The following is a 26,346-nucleotide window of genomic DNA, read 5'->3' as shown; positions in this document are numbered from 1 at the left end:
ATTCAACACACAATGGACAGGAATCAACATGTTTAAACCCTAAAGCAGACCTCCGCCAAGGCATGCCCCGCCTGTAGGCAGTAGTAGCATTATAAAATGCAGAATTTAACTGCACAACAGCTGCTAGCATCGACAACAAGGTCAAAAACAGCTGCAATCCAGCATCCATGTTGAATTACCCACTGGTAGTTGTTGTTGGTTGTTCACAGCCGACGTGGTTTTTTGTGCGACTATGGGTGTCTGCGTCACCGTTTCCAAAAGGTCTCCGTTTCCCCCCCATTCAGACTAAAACGCAAACTTAGAGTTTTCAAACTAAAACAGGGTCAGTAGCGTTTGCAAATGTCCGTTTTAGGATCTCTGAAACGCTGCAGTACTGTCGACGGCAGGCGTAAACAAAGCAAAAGTTATGCGTTTTAAAACAAAAACCTAGCAGTGTGGATATAGCCTTAGACACAAGGCTGTCTACATATAAACGTATGACCGAGAGTAGTTGATTTTGTACTAAAAGGTCCAATGTGTAGGAATTTGTCCCATCTAGCATTGAGATCATATATCGCAATCAACTCTCTTGCACCACGCAGTTCAAAGTACGTATTACAGCTACGGTAGCCTTCACGCTTCAAAAAGCCGGTCTCTTGCTCTTTTCAATATCCTTTTTTCTTTTTCTGGGCGAAGAAGAAGACTCCTGTTCCTGAAATTTAGATTTTGAATATGTGTGGTCCTCCATGTTTCCTTCTTCAAACTTGCCAGGGCCGGTAAGCTACGATATCCATTAGCAGCATTAGCAGCACCTGTTAGTTTATCATGTGACAGCGAAAATGCAAAAGGCGGAGCAGTATGTCCTGTATGTCCCTTACCGGCTAACGTCTTTCAAGATGGCGCATGAATATGGAGCGTCTACCCCAGTTCATGCAAATGCAAATTTCAAGCCAATAGGAATACTTTTCATCGACGTCACATTCTGGGTGGTAATCTGGATGCACGGCCATATTGGAGGCACTCGGTGTAAACAACTGAATGGAGTAATGGAGTATTGTGCACTTTGGATACTTTAATACTTTATGTCTAAACAACAGAAAAGCTCATCAAAACACGTCCAAGATGCAAAGGCATGGAAGGACTTGAACCACAAAAAAGGCGCGATATTTTGAGAAATTACAGTTTACTGGCGGTGCAGATCCCTATAAGTTGGCTCCCTCTTCTTGGATCCATGGCGACCCGGTGATTCTTCATTCAGTTGCATATCCCAATATAATCAACTACCTGGTTTTCTCGCCGAGCCCATACACAGCAGGCCAGAAATCAGAAGACCTTAAATCCTACAAAAGTTTGAAGGCCTATAACCAGATGGTGTGTGGATGGGTGAGGGAGACGCAGTACCAAGTCATTAACGACCGTTGTGGTGTGAAGGCCAAAGTAAGTAATGCAATAACATCTTTAATCAACCTAACCTTAACTGTATGATATCATTGCAATACTCAAGGTGTAGCCAAGTGACTCTCAATCGTTTTTTTTTTTTCATTTCAAAGACCGAACAAGACAGATTTTTCCCTCGTAGATCCTGGTTGAGCTTTGCCAACCACCAGAGCCTCTCCTTTCCTCTGATAACTTCTGGCATTCCTCTCCCTGGTTTTTAATAACTTTTGGAAGTCGATAATATTCCAAATGTTTTTCTCGGCCTGACCTATTGGTACAACCTAAAACACGGCAATAATTAACCATTTTCCTTGACGCCGTTCGGGATCTACTTCAGTGCCTGTGCTTTGTTGTGATGCAGAGTACCTCCAATATGGCAACTTCTGGTCTGATGACACGTCCGGGTATGTGAAGACGTGTCAAAAGCCCAGTTTGACCCTTACTGTGCTGCTACAAGCCGTGAATATGCGTTTCCACTGTGGCCTCACAGCAGGGGATAACCATTCACACATACAGAATCAAACACTGGAGACGCAACAGGACGCCAATTATTGTGAATTTAACCTTGAATAAAACATGCTTTTGCCCTGCCACTAGTACTCAAAAGGCTAACATGACATGGCTAAGTTGAGAAAGGTTCAACTTGCCCTCTGATACACAGTAGTGACAACCTGGCAACAAACAATGACGGTTGTATCGATTCCCTCCTAAAACAGAAGAACATCCATATTCCACATCCATATTTCTACTACACTCATTGACGTCAAAAGATTTCAAACAAGATGGAGGCAAAGCTGTTGATCACAGTCAACAGCTTTCCATCTTATTATGGAAAATATGATTATACTACATGCTAAATGCAAACACACCCACACGCCTCAAAGCCTGCCTGCTTGTACACAACCGTTCAAATGGTTGGAATGAGCTGGTATGATGATGTTTTTCTTCTTTCCTTCAAAAATAACTATTTTAACAGATAAAAAAAACATCATAATTCAGACACCAAATGTATTATTACAGAAAGATTCAAACTTCCATTTAGTCAATGTCCCCGCAGTGTTGCATGACAGGGGAGAATACTGTTGGAACTTGTTGATGTTGAATTTATTTTCCAGTCCAGAAAAGCCCAAGTGACCCTCGAGTATTCTCATTATTAAACCACAACGGTGCAACTGGGCTCTAAATATTGAGTTAGTGCATTTTTCTTTCTTTGGGCCGGCTGCAGTCTGCTCAGCGGTTAGATTGAAGAGGTTTAAAGTATGATTTATCAGTCTGTATGTTCAGCTGATTAATTCCAGCGTGTTACAGGCTGCATTATTGTGCACTTGACACTGAAACAGGAACCTGTTCCCTTTTAAATCTGCACACATTATGATGCTAAACTTCCAGTTTATTTTACCAATGACTGCTGATTTCTTCTATTCCTAATCAACTGTTGCTCAGAGGGATCTTTGTCTCTTTCTGCCCTTTCAATTGTCATTCTGGTTGAACCATACTATAGCGTTTTGTTCTCCACAAAACAAACCCTTCATACAAAATAACTATTTGTAAAAAGGACTTTCTACAACCTAAAGCCTCAAAGACCATTCAGCCATGTTGAGTAATTTTCTCAGACATCTGACTGGACCCAAGCAAGCTTCTTTGGCAGGAGAACTTTTGAATGGTAGCGTATCTTTACATGTGAACACACAATCAGAGATGCTAGCCCCTGCTGCTCCAGCTTAAGAATAGAGAGGCCAGGTTCCAGTTTACAAAAAAGGTGCAGTAAAAATGTAATAGTAGCGTTATTTGTTTGTTTGTTTGTTTTAGATCCCCATTCTCTATACTGTGGCAACAGTAGCTGCTCTTCCAAATGTATTTGCAATACTACCGTTATGGATTTGCAACCAGATATTAAATACGGTGGCTTTAGATAAGCTAATTAATTTGTCTGCTATTGCATATGTGCAACAATACCTCCATACTAAACTACTATTTAGCCTGATTGTTGAACATCAAAACAAAGACTCACTCACAACATTACACCTGCACCATGTGCTGGATGATATATTACATTATTTTTTTATACTATATACACTACAAAGGAGTAATAGAAGTAAAACATTTAGCCATATTTATCATTATATTGAATTATATTATTTAGAGTAAAATGCACATTTTATTGTATATTATGTCATAAACTATCACAGTATTCTTTTCTCTTTCTGCACTTCATGTTGTGTGTATATATAAACTCAGCAAAAAAAGAAACGCCCCTTTTAAGGACACTGTATTTTAAAGATACTTTTGTAAAAATCAAAACAACTTTAGAGATCTTTATTGTAAAGGGTTTAAACAATGCTTTCCATGCTTGTTCAATGAACCATAAAACAATTAATGAACATGCACTTGTTGAACGGTCGAAAAGACAATAACAGCTTGCAGGCGGTAGGCAATTAAGGTCACAGTTCTAAGAAAATTAGAAAGTAAAGAGACCTTTCTACTGACTCAAAAACACCAAAAGAAAGACGCCCAGGGTCCCTGCTAATCTACGTGAACGTGCCTTAGGCATGGTGCAAGGAAGCATGAGGACAGCAGATGTGGCCAGGCAATACATTGCAATGTCCCTACTGTGAGACAGCGCTACAGGGAGACAGGAAGCACAGCTGAGCGTCCTCGCAGTGGCAGACCATGTCTAACACCTGCATAGGATCGGTACATCCGAATATCACACCTGTGGGACAGGTACAAGATGGCAACAACAACCGCAAGAACTGGCCAGTCTGGTGCAGTACGTGAGGAGATGGACTGCAGTACTTAATGCAGCTGGTGGCCACCCCTTTGTTCAGGGACACATTATTCCATTTCTGTTAGTCACATGTCTGTGAAAATTGCTCAGTTTATGTCTTAGTTGTTACATCTTTTAAATGTTCATACAAATATTTGCATATGTTACGTTTGTTTAAAATATAAAAGCAGTTGAAAGTGACAGGACGTATCTTTTTTTGCTGAGTATATATATTGCACATTTATTAAATTTAACACTATATACTTTAATATGTTGCATTTATTAACCATACATATACCTGTAAACCTACAGTTTAAACATGTGTAGTAGCCTACCTGTTTTTTACGCCACTCTTACAAGTGACAGTACTACCTCAATAAGGATTCTGAAATTGCACAGGACAATTCATTTCTATGTAGTTTAAGAAAATATAGCCTAATTTAGGCCTATATAATATAGGCCTACTGTAGATATAAATTTCTCCAATTTCTTTGTCTTTTTCCTCTTTTGATTTTTTCACTCACTCTTTCAGACAATAAAGATATCTCATGTTATCTTATTTATTCTTCCTTCCTCCTTTCTATCCACCTGTGTAGACCTACCTGTTTAGACAAATACGCTAGAGAACAACATTTCCCATGATGCCCGCCTCATTGCAGGCCCGCCTCCTTCGTTTGAATGGCAAGTTGTTTGTTTCAGTCCGACCAGCTGCTAACTATTCCAGTCGGAGAGCAAACATGGGGACCGGCGGTCTCTAACTGGTCTGACAAGCTACGGGAAGCTAGTGATAAAGTCCCTTCCGCTTTCACGTTTTTTCTATAAAATAAAAGCACCGGAATTAAAACGGTAGGCTATATAAAAACAATCCTTAAGCAAAATTGAATGAAAGGGCAGTCAGTGTTTGTCTGAACGTTAGAAATACTGAAAAATACTGCCGCTGAGCCTTGCAGACAATTTCTTTCCACTGGCCATTCGCTTTTTTGCAACAAAAAAATCCCTGTGGCCCAAAAGCACATAGGCCACCATTGTAAAAGAGACGTCTGTAAAACTGTTGACACAGGACACCTCGAAATGCAAACTCGATCATCAATCGATTATGATTGTTTTTTTAATCCATGGACTTTTTATATTTGAAAAACATCCCTTGAGCCAAGAAAAGCGACTCAGAAATCTGTAACGACACCTCAATGTGAAGTCTACGGCCGAGCGGGAACTTGCAGGCGGTATAAACTCTACTGCGCGTATTCAGTGGGCCGCTTACCACGGAAGTAAAACCTTATTTGGCGTATGCACCAGGCGAGAAATTCTCATTGAACTGAATAGGCACCATTGGGATCTGGTATCCAGTTATACATCCATGATGTAAGGTAAATATAAGGCTATTTATTAGCCAGCAGCCAGTTAGCTTAGCTTAGCACAAAGACTGGAAACAGGGTAAAACAGCTAGCCTGGCTCTGTCCAATGATAACAACACCCACCTACCAGCACCTCTAAAACTCACTTATTAACACTGTACTTATTAAATAATATTTGTTTAGTTCATACAAAAAGTGAAGGGTAAAAACGACCATTTTACAGGGGCCTGACTATTTCTTGGCTTTGTGGCATTGCTAGGAAACCAGTAGAGGCTCCAGAAAAAGTTACTACTAGCTAGCTAAGACTATGTTACTATCTGATAGCTGTAGCTTCACTAGCTTACAGAAATTACAATGGTGTCTAACTCTCCAAAAGAAAGCAAATGAGCCCAAAATGTCAAACTTTAGGTTTTCTTCAATGCCCTCTATCTAGCGTGTGCTGGAGACTTTTATTTTGAAAACGTACGACCAGAAGTGTGCGCGGTTCCGTTGCAGGATTTGACAGCAGGTCCGTTTTTACCTCTTTGCTTTTATTCCACCCTGCCTCGCTCTTTCTTTCTCTATTTAATACGCCTTTAGCCTGCCGTGTGTGTGCACGTATTTATTTATTCATGCATCTTATTTGAAAGTAATTAGTGTTTTTACCTTTTAGTCGTTCCTCAAATGAGAAGGCGTAAAAGATGGAGCTTCATATTTTAGAGCACAGCTTGAAAGTGGCGAGTATAGAAAAAGAGGGGATCCAGATTTGCACTCACGGATTAATAAAACTCGCTTTCTTGGCTTCCAAAACAAGGTACGTAACTTCCCAGACGCGACAGCTACATGAAAATATACAGTGTCCTTTATGTTTTTTTACGTGCTTCACAGTGCTGTACGTGTAACTGTAAGGATACTGCTGTTGTTAACATTATAGCAAACTAATGCCGAGGGGTGCATGCACTTACAGTATGCTTATGTGTAAAGGGTAACGGTGTTAATTTCTGCTCCTGTAGTTGTTTTAATGCTTAATGCAGCTTTATGTGTTATTCTAAGTGAGTGTGTTTGGTCTCTGCCACCAGTTTCCAGGCCTATCCTTGTTCTGTAGTGTCATTTTGTAGCTTTGTGCCATCTGTAGCTGGGTCGACGCCAGCGGGTGTGTGTGTGTCAGTGTGTGTGTTTGCAGGCTGTTTTTCCTTCTCTCACGGAAATTATAACATGTTTTCAACCCAACTCTAGTAAACAGCAGAGGGCCTTTACTGTGTTTCCCGTCCTATGAAGTGGATATTCACTGTGAGCCATTCAGCCTGAGGAAACTTTAATTAAATAGCCCTTGCAATGACATGACAACAGGCCTTTACACTTGTTATTGCTCTGTTGTGCTGTTTTTATTACCACCACAGTCTATTAATATATTACCCTAAACAAATTAGTTCACTTTACTGACACACAGGTTATTTTACAACAGGCAGAGCCAGTCAGTACTCAGCAGTCCAAGTGTGGCAGAGAGCTGATAATCAAACCTTCCTCTGTGCTGAAAAGTTACTGATAAAACACAGTTTCTTCTGATTACTCATTACCTGATGTAATTGAAATTACCCAATGGATTTTACTGTAATTGGGCTGCAACTAACTAGTAATTTCATTATCGATTTATCTGTAATGAATGGATTAATCGTCTGTTCTATAAAATGTCAGAAATGCACATCACAATTTACTAGACTCCAAGGTGACGTCTTCATATGTCTTGTTTTGTCCCACCAAAAGTCCAAAATCCCAAATATCTATTTAGGTTTCAATGGTATAAAACTGAGAAAAGCAGCAAATCGAGAAGCTGGGACCAGAGACCAAAGAAACAGTGACGCAAACAATTAAGATTAATTTTCTGGTCGATCAGACTAATCAATTTATTGTTTTAATTCTAAACTCAAAAACATAATATCACTTTCAGTTCAACTTGGTTAGATATGTCTCCCACGTTTGATTATATAGACACAATATTGCACTTCTATAAAATCAGTGTGATCTTTTTTAAATGTGTGCATCTTGTAATCAGTCATTTTTTATTCTCGTCAAACTACATAGATGCTTGTAGCATTTCTTGTAGTCAAGATTGCTGTCACTTAATAACACATATTCTGTGATTTCCCAGCTTTGCCCACCACATTTGAAGTGTGAACTGATTTGTTTTGCTGGTGGAAAAAAAAAAAAAAAAAGACACAGCTGCCACGGCTATTGCACAAGTCCAGTTAGAGAAGCTACAGAGCTACATGTCGTTACATTAGCCTATAACACTAGTTTGCACACCCATAATCTGCCCTCGACTGCAAACACAAGCAGAATTTCTCTTTAATTGTGCTTTTTTTTATGCACACATTACACTCATCAAAGCACGCTTCAGGGTCTTCTACAGACAATATATATAGCAGAGGTGGTAATGCCGCATTCATGTGATATTAAAGTTGCTGTAATTACCAGTTCAGGCTTGTAAATTGCATTAAATTCAATAACCAAGTCTTAATTAAGGCTGAGGAACTTCTCAGAAAGCTCTGATGAAGGGTACAAAATTAGCACCAAATGCTGGTAAAATATGCAAGTGGCTGGCAGATTTGCTTCACTCACCAGCCAATAAACAATGGTAATCTGGTTAAATTTGAACATTTACTAGCCATTTGGCTAGTGGACAGAAAAAGTTAATTTTGCACCCTTCTCTGATGTATTAACTTGTGTTTAATAATACGGAAGTGCCGGAAAACCAAACAAGACATGAATGCCTCATGTCAGCCAAAGTCCATTGTTCAAGGTAATTAAACCCAAACTTAATGAACATAGTGCTATATTGTCTATTCTTAGTATTGTAACCCTTGCACAGCCAACTCTGCAATCATACAACTGTCTCTAGTTGTCTTTGGCGTGAACACTCGCAAGTGGTAAACATGGGAATCCATCCCATCTCGACAGATCCAGTCGCATCCCACATTTATTTAGATGGCCTTAACAATAGCCACTCTCAATGACTACTGTATATGGTTTCCACTGCAGCACCTCCTTTTTTCCCTGAAGATTAATTCTATATTTCATAAATGTGTGTTAATATTTTAGGATGTCAGTGGAGTCTTTATTTCAGGCTAGGTGGACTGCCTCCAACAAAAAAATATGGCATGTGGCCGGGTTGGCTCAGATGGTAGAGCAGGCGCACATTTACATAGAGGTTTATGCCTCGACGCAGAGGTCCAGGGTTCGAGTCCGACCTGTGACCATTTCCTGCATGTCTTCCCCCTCTCTCTCCCCTTTCTCACCTAGCTGTCCTGTCCATTAAAGGCGGAAAAGCCCAAAGAAATAATCCTAAAAAAATATGGCATGACATAACTCCATAACACTAAAATTGGATGACATGTTTATTAACATAATTCTGTAGAGAGTATAGCTTGAACAATACTGGGTTTTCAAGACTGAGCCCAATAATAATATAAAAGTCTGGAAATTATCAGACTATATGCTCTTTTTACATAAACAACACATAAATATCATATAAGGTCCATTCAATTTGGTTATTAAAAATATTTCAGAAACGTACCTAGTGAGTACTCTTTGCTGGATAAACTATATAATGGTTCTGAATTACATCTAAAGCATTTATGTACTGTAATTTCTTGCTACAATCATTTGACGTACGATAGGTTATGTGCTGACACCAATGTATCTGCGATAAGCTAAAGTTGGCGGCTATATCAGTCTGGTCAGTTTGTCTGCCAGGTTCTTATAAAGATATTTAATATTCATTTTTTTATTTAATTTGATATTTGTTGCACCCACATTTTTAGTGTCTGAAATGGGAGAGTCACAACAACTTACTGTGTCAATGTCAATGAGGAAGTAAACACTTGATGAGTGTGGTTTTGCCTTTCAACTAACTTGTTTGTCACTGTAGCTGTGATACTGTCAATCATAAGCAAAAAGTCCTTACTCCACTATTACAGGCTTATCACATAACTCATACCTATTGTGAATACTTTGATAAAAAACAATGAGAATGCCAAAAAAAATTAAGCTATAAGACACTGAAATATCTATGGAGGTCCAAATACAGTTGATTTTCATTAAAGATTGTTTTAGACTGCATCCACATCTACTGTACAGTATGTTTGTCACATTGACAGTCCACAGTATTTGAGTCCAGTCTGTGGGTGGGATTATGCACTCAAGTCTATTGGTGGTATGCAGGTATGCTTTTTCCATTTCTGGATTTGGATGTTCACAAGTAAACCAGCACTTGAAAACAATAGACTTTTAGTTCCTGTAACTTAGTAATGGAAAGAGTACTAGAATATTTTACCCAAATAAAAGTACTGTTACTTTAATAAAATGCTACTCAAGTGCAGGCAAAGTTACTAAAAAGAAAAGTAGTTCCGTGAAATGTACTCTGAGTAGGCCTAAACGTTACTGCGTTACATTTTAAAAAGGGAAAGGAAGAGGTGTAGAATTCTTTGATTTTTTATGATGATGTAATAGGATAGACCTATTAAATTAAAGAACACATTTAGGCTACAATATAAAATGCATTAACATGTCAAAGTACACATGATATCAAAGAGCCCTATATGGGGATGTCCAAACCAACTATTCTCTATAGACGGCAATGTGCAATTGATTATCAATCATACAACCAGAAACTCAGACAATTAAACAACAAATAACCGACCATATATAACAACTGGACACCGCGGCGGGTGCAAGGAATTAAATAACCTGTCACTTCTTATAGAACATCACCCAAGCTGACAACACAAACATTGAACTCCACAGCGGCTGCGGCCACAAACAACTATTACAGCAAAAGAGATGCACAGTTTTTGCACGATGTGCACACGCGCGCACAACGCTAGCCTACGTACACGCCCTCTTCCGAAGTGTGTTGTTGGACTCACCTGTCTGAACGGCTTTTAGTGTGAGTCTTGATGTGAACCGCGAAGTCCTCCACAAACTGCTCCAGGTGCAACTTCTCTGCTCGTTTATTCCCAGTATAACCAGTCCACGCAGCCACTCTGTCCCACTATGAGCAGTCCCAGTCTCTCTGGTCCGACCGCGCTCCTCAAAGTTTCAAACATGTTGAGCAGAAAGTCCTCACTGGCGGTAAATGTTCCTGAATATACCGCTGGAGCATCCTCCACCATGAGCATTTTAGCATGCAGGCGTGGTGGTCCAGCATGCACCTGTTCATCAAAAACGCGGGTGCGTTTGATTTGGGTCACTCAGAGTGCGTTAAGGTTAAACCCCTAAACCTGTGATTAATTAAGGTAGATTCTATGGAATGCCATTTTATTCAATATTAAATAAATACAGAAATAAATGGGCTACATAAATAAATATGCCTATAAAATACATCCTGAAATAAATAAATGAGACAATAAATATATTTAAAAAAAAATGTAAATGTGTATATAAGTTAATATAGTCTCCCCTCCTCCCCCCCCCCAACGCCTACATAAATCAAATATTGAGACACAAAAGAATTACAAGGAGAGTGAATATTGGACTTCAGGTGGCCACATACACAAATTAATGCAAATGTTGCCCTGGATGTGCAAATAAGCAACTGACTGCTAACATGTTTACCAGAGCAACATTAGGAGAAGCTTATGTGTCAGTGTTTTGTTTTAAGGTTGTTCTGCTTCCCCCCAAATGGCCACAAAAACCAATTAAAGCAGCTTTAGCTCAAGAAGCACATTTCCTTTGAGAAGGGAATATCAATGAGTAAACAAGCAGCATAATCTGATTTGACATTTGATTCCGATGCCCGGCACTTTTTGATACTCAAAGCTACAAAAACATTTAGGTCGCTACCAGAAAAGTACTGGGGTTTGATACCAAGCCCTAAATATAAACAGCAGAGATTTAAATACCCTCCTTATGATGACACTTAACACTCATTAACTTACAACAACAACTCACCAAAAAAAAAGAATTGGTGCAGCACTGTTTAGTTTTGCATTCCTTTTGCGTTTTCTTTTAATGTGTTCCAAAGTGAAGGGTAGTTTTTACAAACACATTTGTTGTGGTTTTTCTCTGTTGTTAGTGGTTTGCAATGCTTTTTAGTACAAACTGATTTAAAGACTCCCTGTGAAGTTCCTTCCATGCACACAGAATGTGAGTAATGCTGGCTAATAGTTCAGTAATCTCCCCCTCAGTTTAATATACGGAATCTCTGCAGTGATTTTCCATATCACTGTTGATCTGCATGGAAAACTGTCATTAATCCAGGCACAAGACAAAAACTCCAGTGCTCATAATCCTAATATCCTGGCTCTGCAAAAACACACTGCAAGTCAAAGTGACACATGACAGCTCATTTATTTCCAAGAGGAGATGCTGCCGTTCCCACATAAAGCATTGTTGAGTCTGTTCTGTTATTCCCCTGTTGTTTTTCACACCTTTCAGCCAAATATGATGTGTCAGCATTCAGTTGCTGCCTGTAAAGATGTGGTTATCACAGTATTGTTAATAGTGCATGTTGTTTTTCCAGTGCACTGCTTTCATTTGTGCTTAAGAAAGTATGCTGGGCATGATTACAAGCTGATTTTTAACAATATTCTTCATTATCTTAGAAAAGTTTTGGTTTGGCGCATGGAACCTTGAATACATACACAAAAACAAAATGTTACAGAAAAAGGGTGGTTTTAACAGAAGGGACATTTAATAAGATTTCACAAAAGGCAACACAGAAGTTTTGGCATGTGTTGGCAAATAAATACAGTTTAAAATTGGCAAAATTTTGATTAAAATCGGGAACTAACTGATCACGTGTAAACAAGATTATGAATCTGACCAGAGATTAGATGCCATTTTTCAGTGCTCAACAATTTTTTATATTCTAGTCCACAGACACATTTCTGTCAGACCTTAAACATAAGGTTTGATACCCAGCCTTGTTCATTATATAAAAACAAAGTATCATCATGAAAACACAATTGTGCTGATTTTTAAATAGAGACTTGCCATTTTGCATTACCTATTGCAAAGTACCTCCAAAACACAAGTATTAGTGTGTAGGGCTGGATAATAATCTGTCAATTTAACATTATAAATCTCTTACCAATCTGAATGTATTCAATAAATGTCTATAAACTGGCAGAAGCTACATTAAGCAAGCAAGCAGAAATTCAACCAACCTATCAGCCAGCAGCCCAGTATATCTTCAACTTGTCCGACTGTAATTAAACAGGACAAACATATCAGAAGTGAGACAATGTGAGAAAGGAAATACATGCACTCATGTATAAACAAGACAATAAGTCTAAAGCCACACTAGTGGCTATGTGAGGCTTATTGTAAGGAAAACCATGGCGCTAGATTATATGACAGTGGATCACCAAAATCATTACAATTCATCCTGTGGACAATACGAATATTGGTAGCAAATTGTATTGCAATCCATCAAACATTTTTTTGAAATATTTCAGTCTGGACCTAAGTGGCAAACTGATCGACAGAACAACATTGCCGTCCCTTGAGCCACTCAACCAGATAGCTAAAAAATATTATTTTAGAGTTTAGGTCATATTTTTAGCCCTATGTATGTGTATTTAAAAACATCTCTAGATGATCATTGAGATTCCTCTCACAGCACATTGCTGGGGAGGTTTATATGCAGCACTGTGCTTTATTGATAGCATGGTTATAAGCCTCATATTTAATATAAAATGATAAAGAAGACATTTACAGGCATAGTTGCAGTCTTGTGTTGGTCCCTGCACATCTTAGGGGATGGATCTTCTCATATGAAACTGTCTCCTTAATTCTCCAAATGCACTATTTGATGTATATGTTATGAATGCTTCAGGGAGCAGCAGACTTGATGTACTGAAGCTTAATCCAGCAGCATGGAGCTTTTCATATGCTGTATCCACTGTTTGATTTGTCCTCTCTTTTTCTTCTCTCCCATTCAGATGCAAGTTTTTCAGTTTGACAGAGACTCCGGAGGACTACACCATAATTGTCGATGAGGAAGGCTTTAAAGGTGGGCCTCTCTTTGTGGATCTTTAAAGTCGCTGTGGCAACCATAGATCGGGGCGGCAGGAAAAGATCACATTGTGTAACCTCTGATTCTCTCCAGTACCACGTAGCTTCAGCTGCCAATGTTTGAGCACACTTTGCTATTATGGATGTGAGGCCCAGTTGCCAGTGGCTGTGTTTTGTGGTTGGCTGATTAAGTGAATTCATGTCATTACACACCCTTTTCCAGGGTGACCCTCCTTGGTTACCCTGGAGACTACAGGCTATTTGTTGCATAACTGCTGCAGGTATTTTCTTCTGGTGACTGGCTCTGACTGTGTAGGTTCCTGTTTTCTGTTGAAATAAACTATGAAATTCAAGCAAGCATTGTTAGATACAATATTTGACATTTTGTTAAAACCTCCAGAAGACATTGAAAAGATATTTTTCTATCCTTTTTCATAACAGAATATGTCCATATGCATCTAAAAACAGATGATTAGGCCTAAACACTGAAGTGAACAGTATATAATGTCTGAGAATTAGTATACAATCCAGTCCATTGACAGTAACTTATTGAGGTGAGCATGCAGTCTTGGGTTAATATTATTGAATATCCTGTTAAATAAAAGGTTGTTGATTAACTGAACTAGATTGAGTTTGGCTAATACTTCAGATAATATGTTGTGATATTAAATGTACACTCACTACAATGCTATTAAATATTAACATTATTCATTAGCTTTTCAATCATTATTAGGGCTGTGACTAATGAATATTTTCATTTTTGATTCATCTGCAGATTATTTTCTTGATTAATCGACTAATTGTGTCTATGAAATGTTACTAGTGTGTATGTAACTAGTGAAAAGCCACCCATAACAACCTCCCACAGCCGAAATTAATGTCCTTAAATTGTTTATTTTTTTATTGTTTTATTCCACCAACAGTTGGAATCCAAATTCTTTTCTTCATTTTCTATTATATAAAATGGTGTCCTTAAAAGTTTGGATTTTTCCTCATTTTTTTAATTAAGGCATTAAGATCAATTTCCAAAAGATGATTTTTTTTATTCCTCTTTTTAGTCAACTTTAGCATGGGTATGAATACTTATATACATCTTTTGATCAACTTATTGATTAATCAAGTAATTGTTGCAGCTCTAGGGTTTTATTGCTTATAAATACTTTGTAAGAGGAACAGTGTGGCTACTTCTGCTTCATTATTTCTACGATGTGGATGAAGAGCAGGTTTAACTTGCATCTCAAATATTCTTGAGTCTTTCTTAACTCATTAGGACCGGATGCAACATATGCATGCAAAATGTAAACCCAAACAGGGGTAGGTACAACTGTCTAGACTGGTATTTAGTAGGACAGGCAGAAAAGCTGGTCTAATACACAGTCTGCCCTGTCACCGAAGAGTGGAGGGTGGAGGGTGAGAATAACTTTGTATAATTCTAGATAATGAAAAGGCATTGGCAATAGCACTCAATATATATATATATAAAAAAAGTATATGTACAAAAGATGAAAAACAGGAATTAGAACACATAAAAAAATAAGGAACAACTATTAGTCATGCTCATTGCTAACCCTAACTTCCCAGTTTCTTTTCTATTTAAAAACTTGTGTTAAAAAAATTTATCATTACTTGTGCATTTTTAGCAAAGAGCTATAAAAAGTATAAAAAGATGTATGAACTGGCTGCATGTTAAATCACTGTTGTACATTATGAATACAGCTGTGTGTTACGACCACTTTTGTAGTCTATTGATTCTGCTTGACCTTGTGTGACGCCTAATAGCCTCTTTTAGATAGTCCTAAATCAGGTCAAGTCACCTCTTCTCAGGTTGTATTGGTTAATGCTGTGAACTTGTGAGTGACAGAACTGCTGCAGACATGTTCTTTTTTGACATGACTGTCTGTCCATTCACAGAGCTGCCCCAGTCAGAGCACATCAGTGTTGCTGATGCCACATGGTTGGCCCTTAACGTGGTGTCAGGGGGCGGCAACGCCTCCAACTCGCAACCCATCGGAGTCACCAAAATTGCTAAATCAGTCATTGCACCGCTGGCCGACCACAACATCTCTGTTTTCATGCTGTCAACATATCAGACGGACTTCATTCTGGTGAGTGTGGATAATAATGTTCCGATACTACCACCATTTGGTATCATTTCAACCTTAACACTGGCAATAAATGCATTATTTTCTGTGAATCCCTTGTGCATGTGAAGGTAGTCCCACACAGGAATAGCAGAGCTGGCCAAAAGGGCCTCATTCACCAATAACTTCCTTAGTTTTTTCTTAAATTTGTTCAATCAACCCGGCTGGTTTGGATCTTAAATTATTCTCCTAGCCTTTTTCTTGCAACGCCTGTAAATAAGAGAACATTGATGAATGTCAGAATCTTTGTGAAAACTGTGGATTTAAAGAAGATATTTCTTCTTAACAAATGGTTGGTCACTAAGGCCCAATAATAAACTATTATATAGAGAGGCAATTACAGAATTGAAAGGCTATTGCAGATAAAATGCCAACAGAAAATACTATCAAAAACAAAAGAAAATCTCTTCTATAGTGACTAATGCTACCATTCAATTTTTTGGAGGGGGATTTAAAATGTTTTATTTTTCATCCCGGACTCAGTTTAAAAACAAAGTAAATCAAGTTAATCAGGTTATTGATCAGGTTCACAGCTTGCTTAAAGAGTTGCATTGTTTGTCTATTATGCAACCACTGGCAACACAATTGTCTATGATCATAGTGCCTGACATGAAAAAGCAATAACCTTGGATATAGTGTACCTCTCACAGCCCCACTTCCTTTTGATTTAGGAAGAAATCCTCTCTCATACCGAAGCTTTTCTGGCCACAGGGAGTGTTTTATTATTGCCTTGCTTTAATGGAAAAACAAGGTCTGCTGAGCAGCTCCGGCATGTTTATGAAAATGGATGTTGATAATCTGTTACATAAAGGGGATCAGCGGCTCAACCTCTTGCTGGAATTCCAGGTATCATACTGGGGTCTGTTTCCTGTTTCCACACTGGCTTCTCCTACCCACAATCCTAATTATTGGTAAATCAGATAAAAAAACACAGACACACAAAAAACTGCTGCGTACACCCTGTCGCCCACACCCACCACCCATCTTCTCCCTCCGTCCTTGTCTCACGCTTTGTCGGATTGCATTACCAAATCTCTGAGCAGACCAAAAAACAGACCAGCTTAAGATGTGTTTTTTTTTTCACTCATAGGATATTTTGTGTTACATAAAGCGGTAAAACCTGACCCAAATGTTGAATACACTCATTTAGACGGAATCATGAGTAGCCTGACTGAGTCAAGCCGCTCAGGGCACTCCAGCTTTCTTCTTCTCTCACACACACACACACACACACACACACACACACACACACACACACACACACACACACACACACACACACACACACACACACACACACACACACACACACACACACACACACACACACACAAATTCAAATGACGCAGTAGCTGTCACCCTTGGTGAGGAAACACTTGTTACTCTCTTTCACCAGCTTCAGAGTTCACCTTTGAGATACACCAAGGCTTATTGTCAGTATACTCAACTGCATTATATTTGATATATAAATCTTTATAGGTTTGTATTATGTTGAATCAATATGCAGTAACTCTTGAAATGATAGAAATGTTTGCTACTGTGGAATTCAGTTCACTTGAAGGCAATATTATCAGAATACATTCAAATACAATTTTGATAATACCCTCAATAAGTGATAAAATCACCCAAAAATCTGTGAACCTGTGAAAAAAAAAAAAAAAAAGGAAATGCCTTTTATTTGTAGGTTAATTGTCTTTCTGATTCATCCATATTCCAAAGTTTCCTTTTGACCCACAACCTTCTACCCAAACTAAAAACTTAATTTCCGTGAATTCGGTTTTCGTCAGACATAGAAGAAACATTTCACAATGTTATCCAACATTTTTTTTCAACTCACTCATTCATTTCTTTTGTCCTCAGGTACGAGAGCGAGATCTGCCGATGGTCATGCACACGCTGTCTTCCGAATTCACTTTGCTCCGGGTGGTCAACGGAGAGACTTTTGCTGCTCACGATCTGGGAGTTACCAATGGCTTTGTAAAGCCTAAACTCGGTAGGCATAAAAAAACATTTATGTTTATTTTTGCATAGAAGCAGCTTTTGAAGAATGGTGACATGCAGGAGGTGACCACATTTAACAGCAACCCAAACCGCTTGAACATTTTCATAATATATCAGAGTAAAAAAAAAAGCATTTTAAAACAGTTCTGGAAACTTTTGTTGGACTCAGTTTGCTCTACACATATCTACAGTCTTCAACACTGGTGCAACATCTGTTTAACATCAAAATGCCTGCTGAAAGATTTTACTCTGACAAAACTGTCTCAACTCTGAGTACTTTAAGCCCTTCTCTCACGTGTTGGTTCTGAAGTTTAGCTTGAAAGTTCATTCTTGATGTTGAACATAGCAGTTTTTAAAAATGTGATGAGATTGAATGCTCATTATTTCCATACAGACATTTATAATAAGATGCTTGTTGGCTGCATTGATGCCTCTGAGCCCTCATGTATTCAATCATTTTGGTTTTTCAGTGCCCCGTCCCATCATTCACCCCTTATCTAGTCCCAGCAACATGTTCTGTGTGACCAGCCTGGACCCAGACACACTGCCCTCTGTAGCCACCCTGCTCATGGATGTCATGTTTTACTCTGGAGGGTAAGAAAGTGAAATGATTTAGTGTATGAAAATGAGGACTTATGGACAAAATCAGTGTCAGTTGTAGGATGTTACCTACAACACCTGTGTAAACTAATATCTTTAAAATCATGTAAGCACAGAGGAAAAAAACCAGAAAGATACTACATCGATTTTTTCTTATATTTTGCTTGTTTTGAATCAAAAACCACTCAAGGAAACCTGTTGTTTTCTTCAGTTGTTGTGTAGCAGTATTTGTAATTACATTACTTGAGTCATATTTATCCCTGCTAGCAGTGGTACTCTGGGAATGGAAAAGTAATTTGGTTTGTCCACCACTTTTGGGGCAGGCAGACGACAGAAATATGTCAAATGTTGTGTGGAATACCATGAAACCTGTACAGACATTCATGGTCCATAGAGGATGAATCCTAATGACTTTGACGATTGACATTTTTGGTTTTCTTCGAAATGTTTCAACTATTGGGTGGAGTGTATATTTGGTTCAATCGATTTGGATCAATGTTCCCCACAGGGTGATTTGAATCATTTCATTCTTCTTCTTTTTGGGGCCAAAATGATTTCAAATGTAAATGATACATTTAGTGTCTGAATTATACTGTTTGTATCTCTGTTAAAATAGTTATTATTAAATGAAAGAAGAAAAACATCAATATAACAGCTGATTCCAAACTTTTGAACGGTTGTTTAACTAGACATGACTGTAAGTGACACCACATTGAGTGTTGTGCCTTTCTCTCTCCAAAGTCCAAAGGAGAGCGGAGCATCCAGCGAGGACTCCAGCCACATCCGCTTCTTCTCCTTCTCCCTGATCGAGGGCTACATCTCTCTGGTCATGGACGAACAGACAACTCAAAGGTTGAGTAGCAGCAAACACCTGTGACACAACAACGTATTTATATTGCTGCTGCTGCTGCAGCTGTGTAATTAACCACACTTGTTTTTTTGAGATGTTGTTTTCTTTTAGTCAGACTGTTAGACTGGGACATTATGTTTAGGAACAAATTTATGATTGTTTGAGGGGGCGATTAGTTTGTTGCTCAGCAATAGCAGAGCAGTTGGGCTTATACAATGTACTTAAGTCACAGTGAGTTTCAGTCTGACTCATTCCTTTTTACAGTATACTCTCTAAGTAGAAAGGGCTTCAAGAAACCTGAGCAGCTACAGATCCCATGTAGTTGCTCCTCTATTAGCACCACGTTAGCATTTGATCATAGTTCATTCATAAATAAGATATCACTTATATGGGTCAGTAATGTCTTAAAGCCTGGTGGAGGTAAAATAATAATTGGACCAATCTTTCATTGTTTTTTCAAGTTCATATTTTGCTACTAAAGCATGTAGGTCAGCCTCGTCCCCACGTTTATGTACTACCTAATGTGTTGCCTTAAGGGAATAGGTCACCCATTTTTGCTCAACTTTACAATGGCTCTCTTATTCAGATCGGCGGGTAGAACGGCAGTAACAGAATTCACCTGCTGATGTTCATCTGAGTGGTTAATAGTTAGCTTCTTCAGCTGCTGCAGCTCCACACAGTATCTGTTAGCTGTGCCAGGTGTCCACCACCTGTTAACTAGAGCAAAACAAAAACATCCTTTAAAGTAGAGTGAGTGAGGCAAAACATTTGAAGGTGAAAACTCTCAATCTATGTCAAATATCAGATTTATTATTTTTTAAAGTTTAGGAATTAAAAGTGAAATTGCATGTTTTTTCTGCTCTGTTAATTACATTTCCTGTGGTCTCCTTTAAAAAGAAAGAATTTTATATTTTTGGTTCATTCTGTGCATTAATCAGTCAGAACGCCATAGTTATCCATCTACATAGACATATTTACAACAGCAGTGGTGTAGTCTAATGCAGAAATCTTCAACAGGGGGTCCGGGACCCCTAGGGGGTCCTCAGAGTCAATGCAGGGGGGCCACCAAATTATTGTTATGTCTTAACATGAATCCATTCATATTATTAGCAAATATAAATCATGTTTGTAAAAAAACGATGATAGGCTTACTGGCCTATAGGTAATGTAGTCATCCACAGATAAAGTTCATCCTAAGGATTCACTGTGCCACATGTATATTTAACATTAAAACATAATTGATAAAATCATGCCAACAATTATTAGGCTATTTCAATAGCTTAGTATTCTATGCACTAAAAAGGTACGTATAAAGGCTTTAGGCTGCCCTACACGTAATTGTACGCCCAGTTTAATATGCTTAACTTTATACAATATATGTAGTAGGGGGTCCCTGCTCCTTCTCTCTTTCAGTTAAGGGTGTGGCATATCATAGTGGGGGGTCTGAGTGTCCTCCCCCAGGGAAGTTTGAGCATCAACGATTTCATTTCCTGTATTCGGACACACTTTTATGCACCAATTTACAGTGGAAATATATCAAAAATATAATGGAAAGTATGTTGTTGATTGTCATTGGGCATTTTCAAGTGGATATATGGAAATCCTGGAGCTTTCTTAGTGGGTATACTGCGTATACCTGCGTATAACATAGACTACACCACTGCAACATAGTACTACGTAGATAAGTTATTTGCACATAACCAATGAAACCATGTTTTTTTTTTAGTGTATTTGTATGGCAGTAACATGTTGTTGAAGGTGCTACCAAACATCCACAAGTGAAAGGTGCACTGTCAGTTTGCAGGCTAGATAGCTAATTCGCTAGTCAGCTGTAGTGGTGAAAGAAGTACTTAGATATTTTACTTAAGCAAAAGTAGCAATACCAAAGTGTCAGTGGTGGAAAGTAACTAATTACGTACTGTACTTAAGTACAATTTTGAGGTACTGGGACTTAACTTGAGTATTTCCATTTTATGCTAATTTATACTTCTACTCCACTACAATACAGAGGGAAATGTTGTACTTTTTTTACTGCAATACCAGGGCTTAATTTGAGCCGGAACATGTTCCGGCACCTCCGATGTTGGATCCGGAACCTTTTTTATTGGATCCGGCACCTCCGATGTTGGATCCGGAACCTTTTTTATTGGATCCGGCACCTCCTGTGTCACTATGAAAAATGAATCGCCTAAATGAAAAAAATGAATTACTGTTTGTGTAGTGTTCAATGTTGTTATCTGTCTTGTTAGTCTTTATTCCCCATTGAAGTTCCACAAAAATCTTGTGTTTGCATTTTCGATGCGTTTTGAGGTGAATTTTCAGGGTAAGACAGAGGGGGGAGAGGGAGGGAGGGGGGATCGGCACTTCAAGTGACACATGCGCTTGTGCTGGTTGAGATTACTGTTAGCCTCGTTTCACTCAGGGGAAAAATGTCAAAAAGACAACAAAGTTTGCTTAACTTTTTCAAATACGCTGGCCAGTCGGATCCCAAACAAGCAAAAATCGTTTCCGCCGATCAAGAATGTGGACACATTACATTTCGTACCCATGCAGTGCATGTTCTGATATTAAAATAAACATTGCCCTGATGTACACACAGCGTTGTTTAGGCTTTTTTAGTCAGAGAAGCTACGTAGGCAGTGTAACTTTACAAATAAAGCACTGTGCAATACATTTATTTGATAACTTCAATTACTTTGCAGATTCAGATTATTGATACAAAATATATATCAACTAATAAATGATGTATTGCTATAGATTAAACTACCCAGCAGTATATTAAGTAATTCAAATTAGCTCCAACTTTAGCAGCTGCAACAATAAAGTGATGAACACAATGCATCAATAATTATAATCCAGTTATATAATATATATTATTCTTAAATGGCCCATTCTGCATACTTTTAATTTAGCACAGTATAGTATTTTATAAATTGATTATACGTATATTATTATATATATTATATATGTATATTTGTTTGTAAAATCTTAATCTGTAAATTTACTCCAGCTGTCAATCACACATGTACACGCCCACTCAGAGGAGCATTTCTGATTCTAACAATATTCACAAATTTAAAAATCACTTTGACATGATTTTTGACTGCAAAAACTGAAACAGTGCTTGTTAATTCAGTTTTACTCAAATATTATATTCTGCCCCATAAACTTAAAAAAATATATATACATTGAGTACAAATATGTTCATTTCTTTGTACTTTGTTCTCTTCAAGGTTTCCAAACAATGTTCTCTTCACCAGTGCTTCTGGTGAGCTTTGGAAAATGGTTCGCATCGGGGGACAACCTTTAGGATTTGGTGAGTTTTATTTGCCAAAAGGTTAGTTAGGCGTGGCTACTAACAGGCCACATGTTGGTAAAAATGAACAGTAACAGCATCAGAGATTAACCCATCTCCAAACACAATGTATGCTTAAGTATCAGTATAGTAATTATACTCAAATTATTTATGAGCACTACAGATGTCACAAACCAACCTACTTTTAGAGAATTTCACAGCAGACGATGATTTCATCTCTCAGCAGCAGTTAACAACAAATTTAACAACTGTTTTTCAGCTTTCAGGATCAAAGTTGATGTGTTGAATCTTAAAGCATCAGGCGACTAATCTGTTCGGCTGGTGTCGATTGGTGCTGCCTGCCTGTGTGATCCAAACAAGCAGCTAACACAGTAAATACATACAGAAAACTAGTGTATGATTTCATGTGGAAACTGTTGTAGCCAATGCTTGTTTTCCCTAAAAGAAAGTTGGCAACAATGCTCTGTGCAATTACCAATTCATGGGTAGAATGTTCTATAGAAAGTGGCTTTTTTGGCTATTGTTACAACAGCAACATGTTAAAATGACATTTGTAGTCTGTGCAAATGTCACATAAAAACTGTAATGGTGGACTATCTTAATATTAATAATGTGACATTTAATAGTGTGTAATGTCAGTTTTAGATGTACTTGTTGAACAAGTGTTGATCCTGTGTTGGATCTTGTACTGCAGTGATTCCCAACCAGCATACTTGTAAGTCAGGGGGTACGTGGAAAGATAGTGGAGTTGCTCATCTAGTTTGAAAAAGCAGAAATTATGATTTGTTAAGAAGGAAAACAAACCCACAGGTAGAATTACAAGTTGGTGTGTTTATTGTGCAATAAATACGGCATAACTACCAGCACAGCTCACACCAACCTGCACCTTGAGTATTTCTCTACAACATTGAATATTAATGACCAAATAGGCAACCATCAACCACATTAAAGTTTGGGACATCATTAGACATCTTTAGGTATCATGTATTAAGAGTTTAACATTCCAAAACTGACAAACAAAACAGCACGGACTAATAGCTCTCAGATGAAATAACCAGAAAAGCCGAAAATGATGTGCTCATGTTGGATGCCATCACTCATAGTGAGAATCTGATTGAGAAAAATATGTTTTCAAGGGCCTTTAAAATGACTGTGATTAAGAAAATAGGTCGCTAAATTAATGGTTAAAATGTCCATCTTCTGCCACTCCCAAGTGGTAGTCGTATGAATTCAAACTTGACCAAACCTCCCGAAAAATCACCTAAACATCCATGATTCCAAGATGATGTCTCGTATGAAGAAATTACTGTAATAACAACCACTTTCAATAGTGTTACATAACATCCAGTTGAAAAAAACACATTTGGAGCATGACGGCTGGTGTTAATGAAGTGGACATAATTTGATTGAAAGGCTGGGAACAACTGCTGTACTATCTCCATACACATGTAAGTGTACACACTGATATATAATAACAGTCAGTAATAAGGCAAATCTTTTTTATTTATTTTTTCGCAGATGAGTGCGGAATCGTGGCTCAAATATCAGAACCCCTGGCAACGGCTGACATTCCAGCTTACTACATTAGTACCTTCAAGTTTGACCACGCCCTGGTAATATGGAACCTCTCAATGCAGTTGTTTTGATTCAATACTGTGTATCTGCTGTAGAGCTGCAACAATTAGTTCATCAACTGTTTAGTCGAGCAACAGAAAATAACTGTTTTAACATTTGATGGTTCCAGGTTCTCAAATGTGAGAATTTGCTGCTTTTAATTTTTTTACGTTATAATAATGTAATATTTTTGGATTTTGGCAGTGGTGGAAGAAGTATTCAGATATGTTAGTCGAATAAAAGTAACAATAATGCAGTGTAAAAATACTTTAGTACATTCAAAATGTTCTAGCATCAAAATATACTTAAAGTACCAAAAGTAAAAGTACTCATTATGCAGAATGGCCCATGTCAGAATAATGTATGTTTTATAACTGGATTATATTTATTGAAGCATAACTTCATCACTTCAATGTTGCAGCTGGTAAAGGTGGAGCTAATTTTAATTACTGCATAAACTTAATCTTAACAGCTTAATCCATAATAATACATCATAATTTATGAGTTGATTTATATCTTCTAAAAAGTAACTAATTAAAGTTATCAAATAGATATAGTGGAGTAGAAGTATAAAGAAGCACGAAATTGAAATACTTGAGTAAAGTACCTCACATTTGTGCTAAAGTGCAGGCCTTAAGTAACTGTCCTTCTTTACATTCCAACACTGGATTTTAGACTTTTGGTCGGACAATACAAGACATTTGATGACGTCAGTTTGGCCTTTAGAAAATTGTAATGGTTTTCTGATGTTTTACAGACCAAACGAACAATCGTTAGTAGTGGCCTCTACAGTAATATGCTGCTGTCAGATTGTTCTAAAGCCTCGTATCTTCTCCAGGTTCCCGAAGAAAACATCCAAAGCGTGATCGGAGCTCTGCGGACCAAGAGCACGGCACAGTGAAGGAAAACGATGATTGGTTTTCAAAGTAATTTCGTTCAAACGTTTATCATGTCCAAAAAGTGCCAAGAGCTTATTAGCGGACTGCTGTGGATCGGCTCTGAAAGGAAGGGATCTAACCACGAAGTGTGGGTGGGGAGTGTGACAGTGTGTTAGGGATGCCTTTGTTACCCGGCCATTTTCTTTACCCCCACCCCTCCTTGGCACTCGAGGCCCTCCACTGCCTGCTCTGGTAGTTGTTGCTTTAGTTTATCCGACTGCTTTTTTTTCCTTTCTAAAAGCTGCTTCTTCCCACTCCCTGACCTTCATGAGCACCATACTGTATTAGTTACATAATTCCTCTCATGGAAGGATGACGACTGTACTCTCAAAAACAAAAGAAATATTATATCAAGCTCTCCATATTTTTTTGTTTTGTTTTCCACAGGTAATGTCTCAGTGCCAAGATGTTTGAATGCCTAAACTGATGCCTTTATCAAAAATACTATACATGTGTGCAATTGTAGGATAGGAGACAATTTTTGAGACAGCCAACGATGACATATGCCCTGGTTGAATAATATGGTCTGTGTGTTTTTGTGGTGCTTTCAGTAGCTGTTGAACATCTTTTATTCACAGCAATGATCTGACTGTTGGAGTCCATTGTTAAATTCAGATGCTTGGTCTGGTGGAACATGAAGTAAATCCAAGATCGTGATGAGGAAATTCTAATTTTAGTGTTTTAAAAAGTAATAAGAATTCACACTGTGAGCAACCTGGTGGTGATGGGTCACTTAAAATTAGCAGATCTTATCTATAAATGTAAATGGGTTTCTTTTTATAGATTCTGTGGCTAGCAACCACAATTTATGTGGCATTAATCATAGCCTTCAGAGAGCATACAAATTGTGATTAATTTATTAACTTATTATTTCATCTAAAAAAGCTAGAGGGATAGTTTGGATCTTTTAATTGGGGTTGTATGAGGTACTTATCTATAGTCAGTGTATCACCTACAGTAGATGGCAGTCGGCATGGCCGCAGTTTGGAGAAGCAGACAGGAGTACCGACACTGAAGCTAAGCAATGTACTGCTGTGGACGGGGGCAGCAGCTAAACGTATTTTAGCCACCTAAAAAAGGCCTACCAAAAGAAATCAATATCAGTTTAAGTGTACACTATCTTTAGAATATTTCACAGCTTTGCCTTGCCATTAGACAGTCCTTACCGATCAGGAACTGAAACCGTTATCTATGCTCTCTTCAAAGCCACCAGACTCCTTTGTTAAAAATAAAAGTGATTGCTTAGACCGGTTAGTTAGTTTGTGTTATTGTGTGACTTTGGTGTTTCAAGGGTTAGGAACTAACTAGTCTTGCATTGCCAGACCTATCTTCACAGCACTACGGTGGAGGGTC

General features: G+C 38.1%; 1 protein-coding gene and 2 long non-coding RNA genes across 3 annotated transcripts; 1 reads left to right on the top strand and 2 right to left on the bottom strand.

Moving 5' to 3' along the window:
- The first annotated feature begins 6,018 nt into the window (after nucleotides 1-6,018).
- On the top strand, nucleotides 6,019-26,214 carry castor2 (cytosolic arginine sensor for mTORC1 subunit 2). The gene is made up of 9 exons (XM_031307958.2): nucleotides 6,019-6,331; nucleotides 13,461-13,531; nucleotides 15,445-15,638; nucleotides 17,535-17,667; nucleotides 18,146-18,269; nucleotides 19,017-19,127; nucleotides 22,359-22,441; nucleotides 23,960-24,054; nucleotides 24,894-26,214. Exons 1-9 carry the CDS (start codon nucleotides 6,219-6,221, stop codon nucleotides 24,954-24,956), a joined length of 987 nt encoding a protein of 328 aa, XP_031163818.1. The 5' UTR covers nucleotides 6,019-6,218; the 3' UTR covers nucleotides 24,957-26,214.
- LOC116055908 lies at nucleotides 12,187-13,465 on the bottom strand. The gene is made up of 2 exons (XR_004106441.1): nucleotides 13,235-13,465; nucleotides 12,187-12,722 (listed from the first exon to the last, which is right to left on the bottom strand). It is a non-coding gene; the product is annotated as an uncharacterized LOC116055908 (long non-coding RNA).
- On the bottom strand, nucleotides 18,875-19,952 carry LOC118496557. Its single transcript, XR_004899144.1, has 2 exons — nucleotides 19,745-19,952; nucleotides 18,875-19,146 (listed from the first exon to the last, which is right to left on the bottom strand). It is a non-coding gene; the product is annotated as an uncharacterized LOC118496557 (long non-coding RNA).
- Nucleotides 26,215-26,346: the final 132 nt, after the last annotated feature.

The sequence above is a fragment of the Sander lucioperca genome, chromosome 13 (genome assembly GCF_008315115.2).
Source record: "Sander lucioperca isolate FBNREF2018 chromosome 13, SLUC_FBN_1.2, whole genome shotgun sequence".
NCBI lineage: Eukaryota > Metazoa > Chordata > Actinopteri > Perciformes > Percidae > Sander > Sander lucioperca.
The sequence above is the reverse complement of the archived record's forward strand: the minus strand, read 5'-3'. Positions and strand labels throughout refer to the sequence as shown.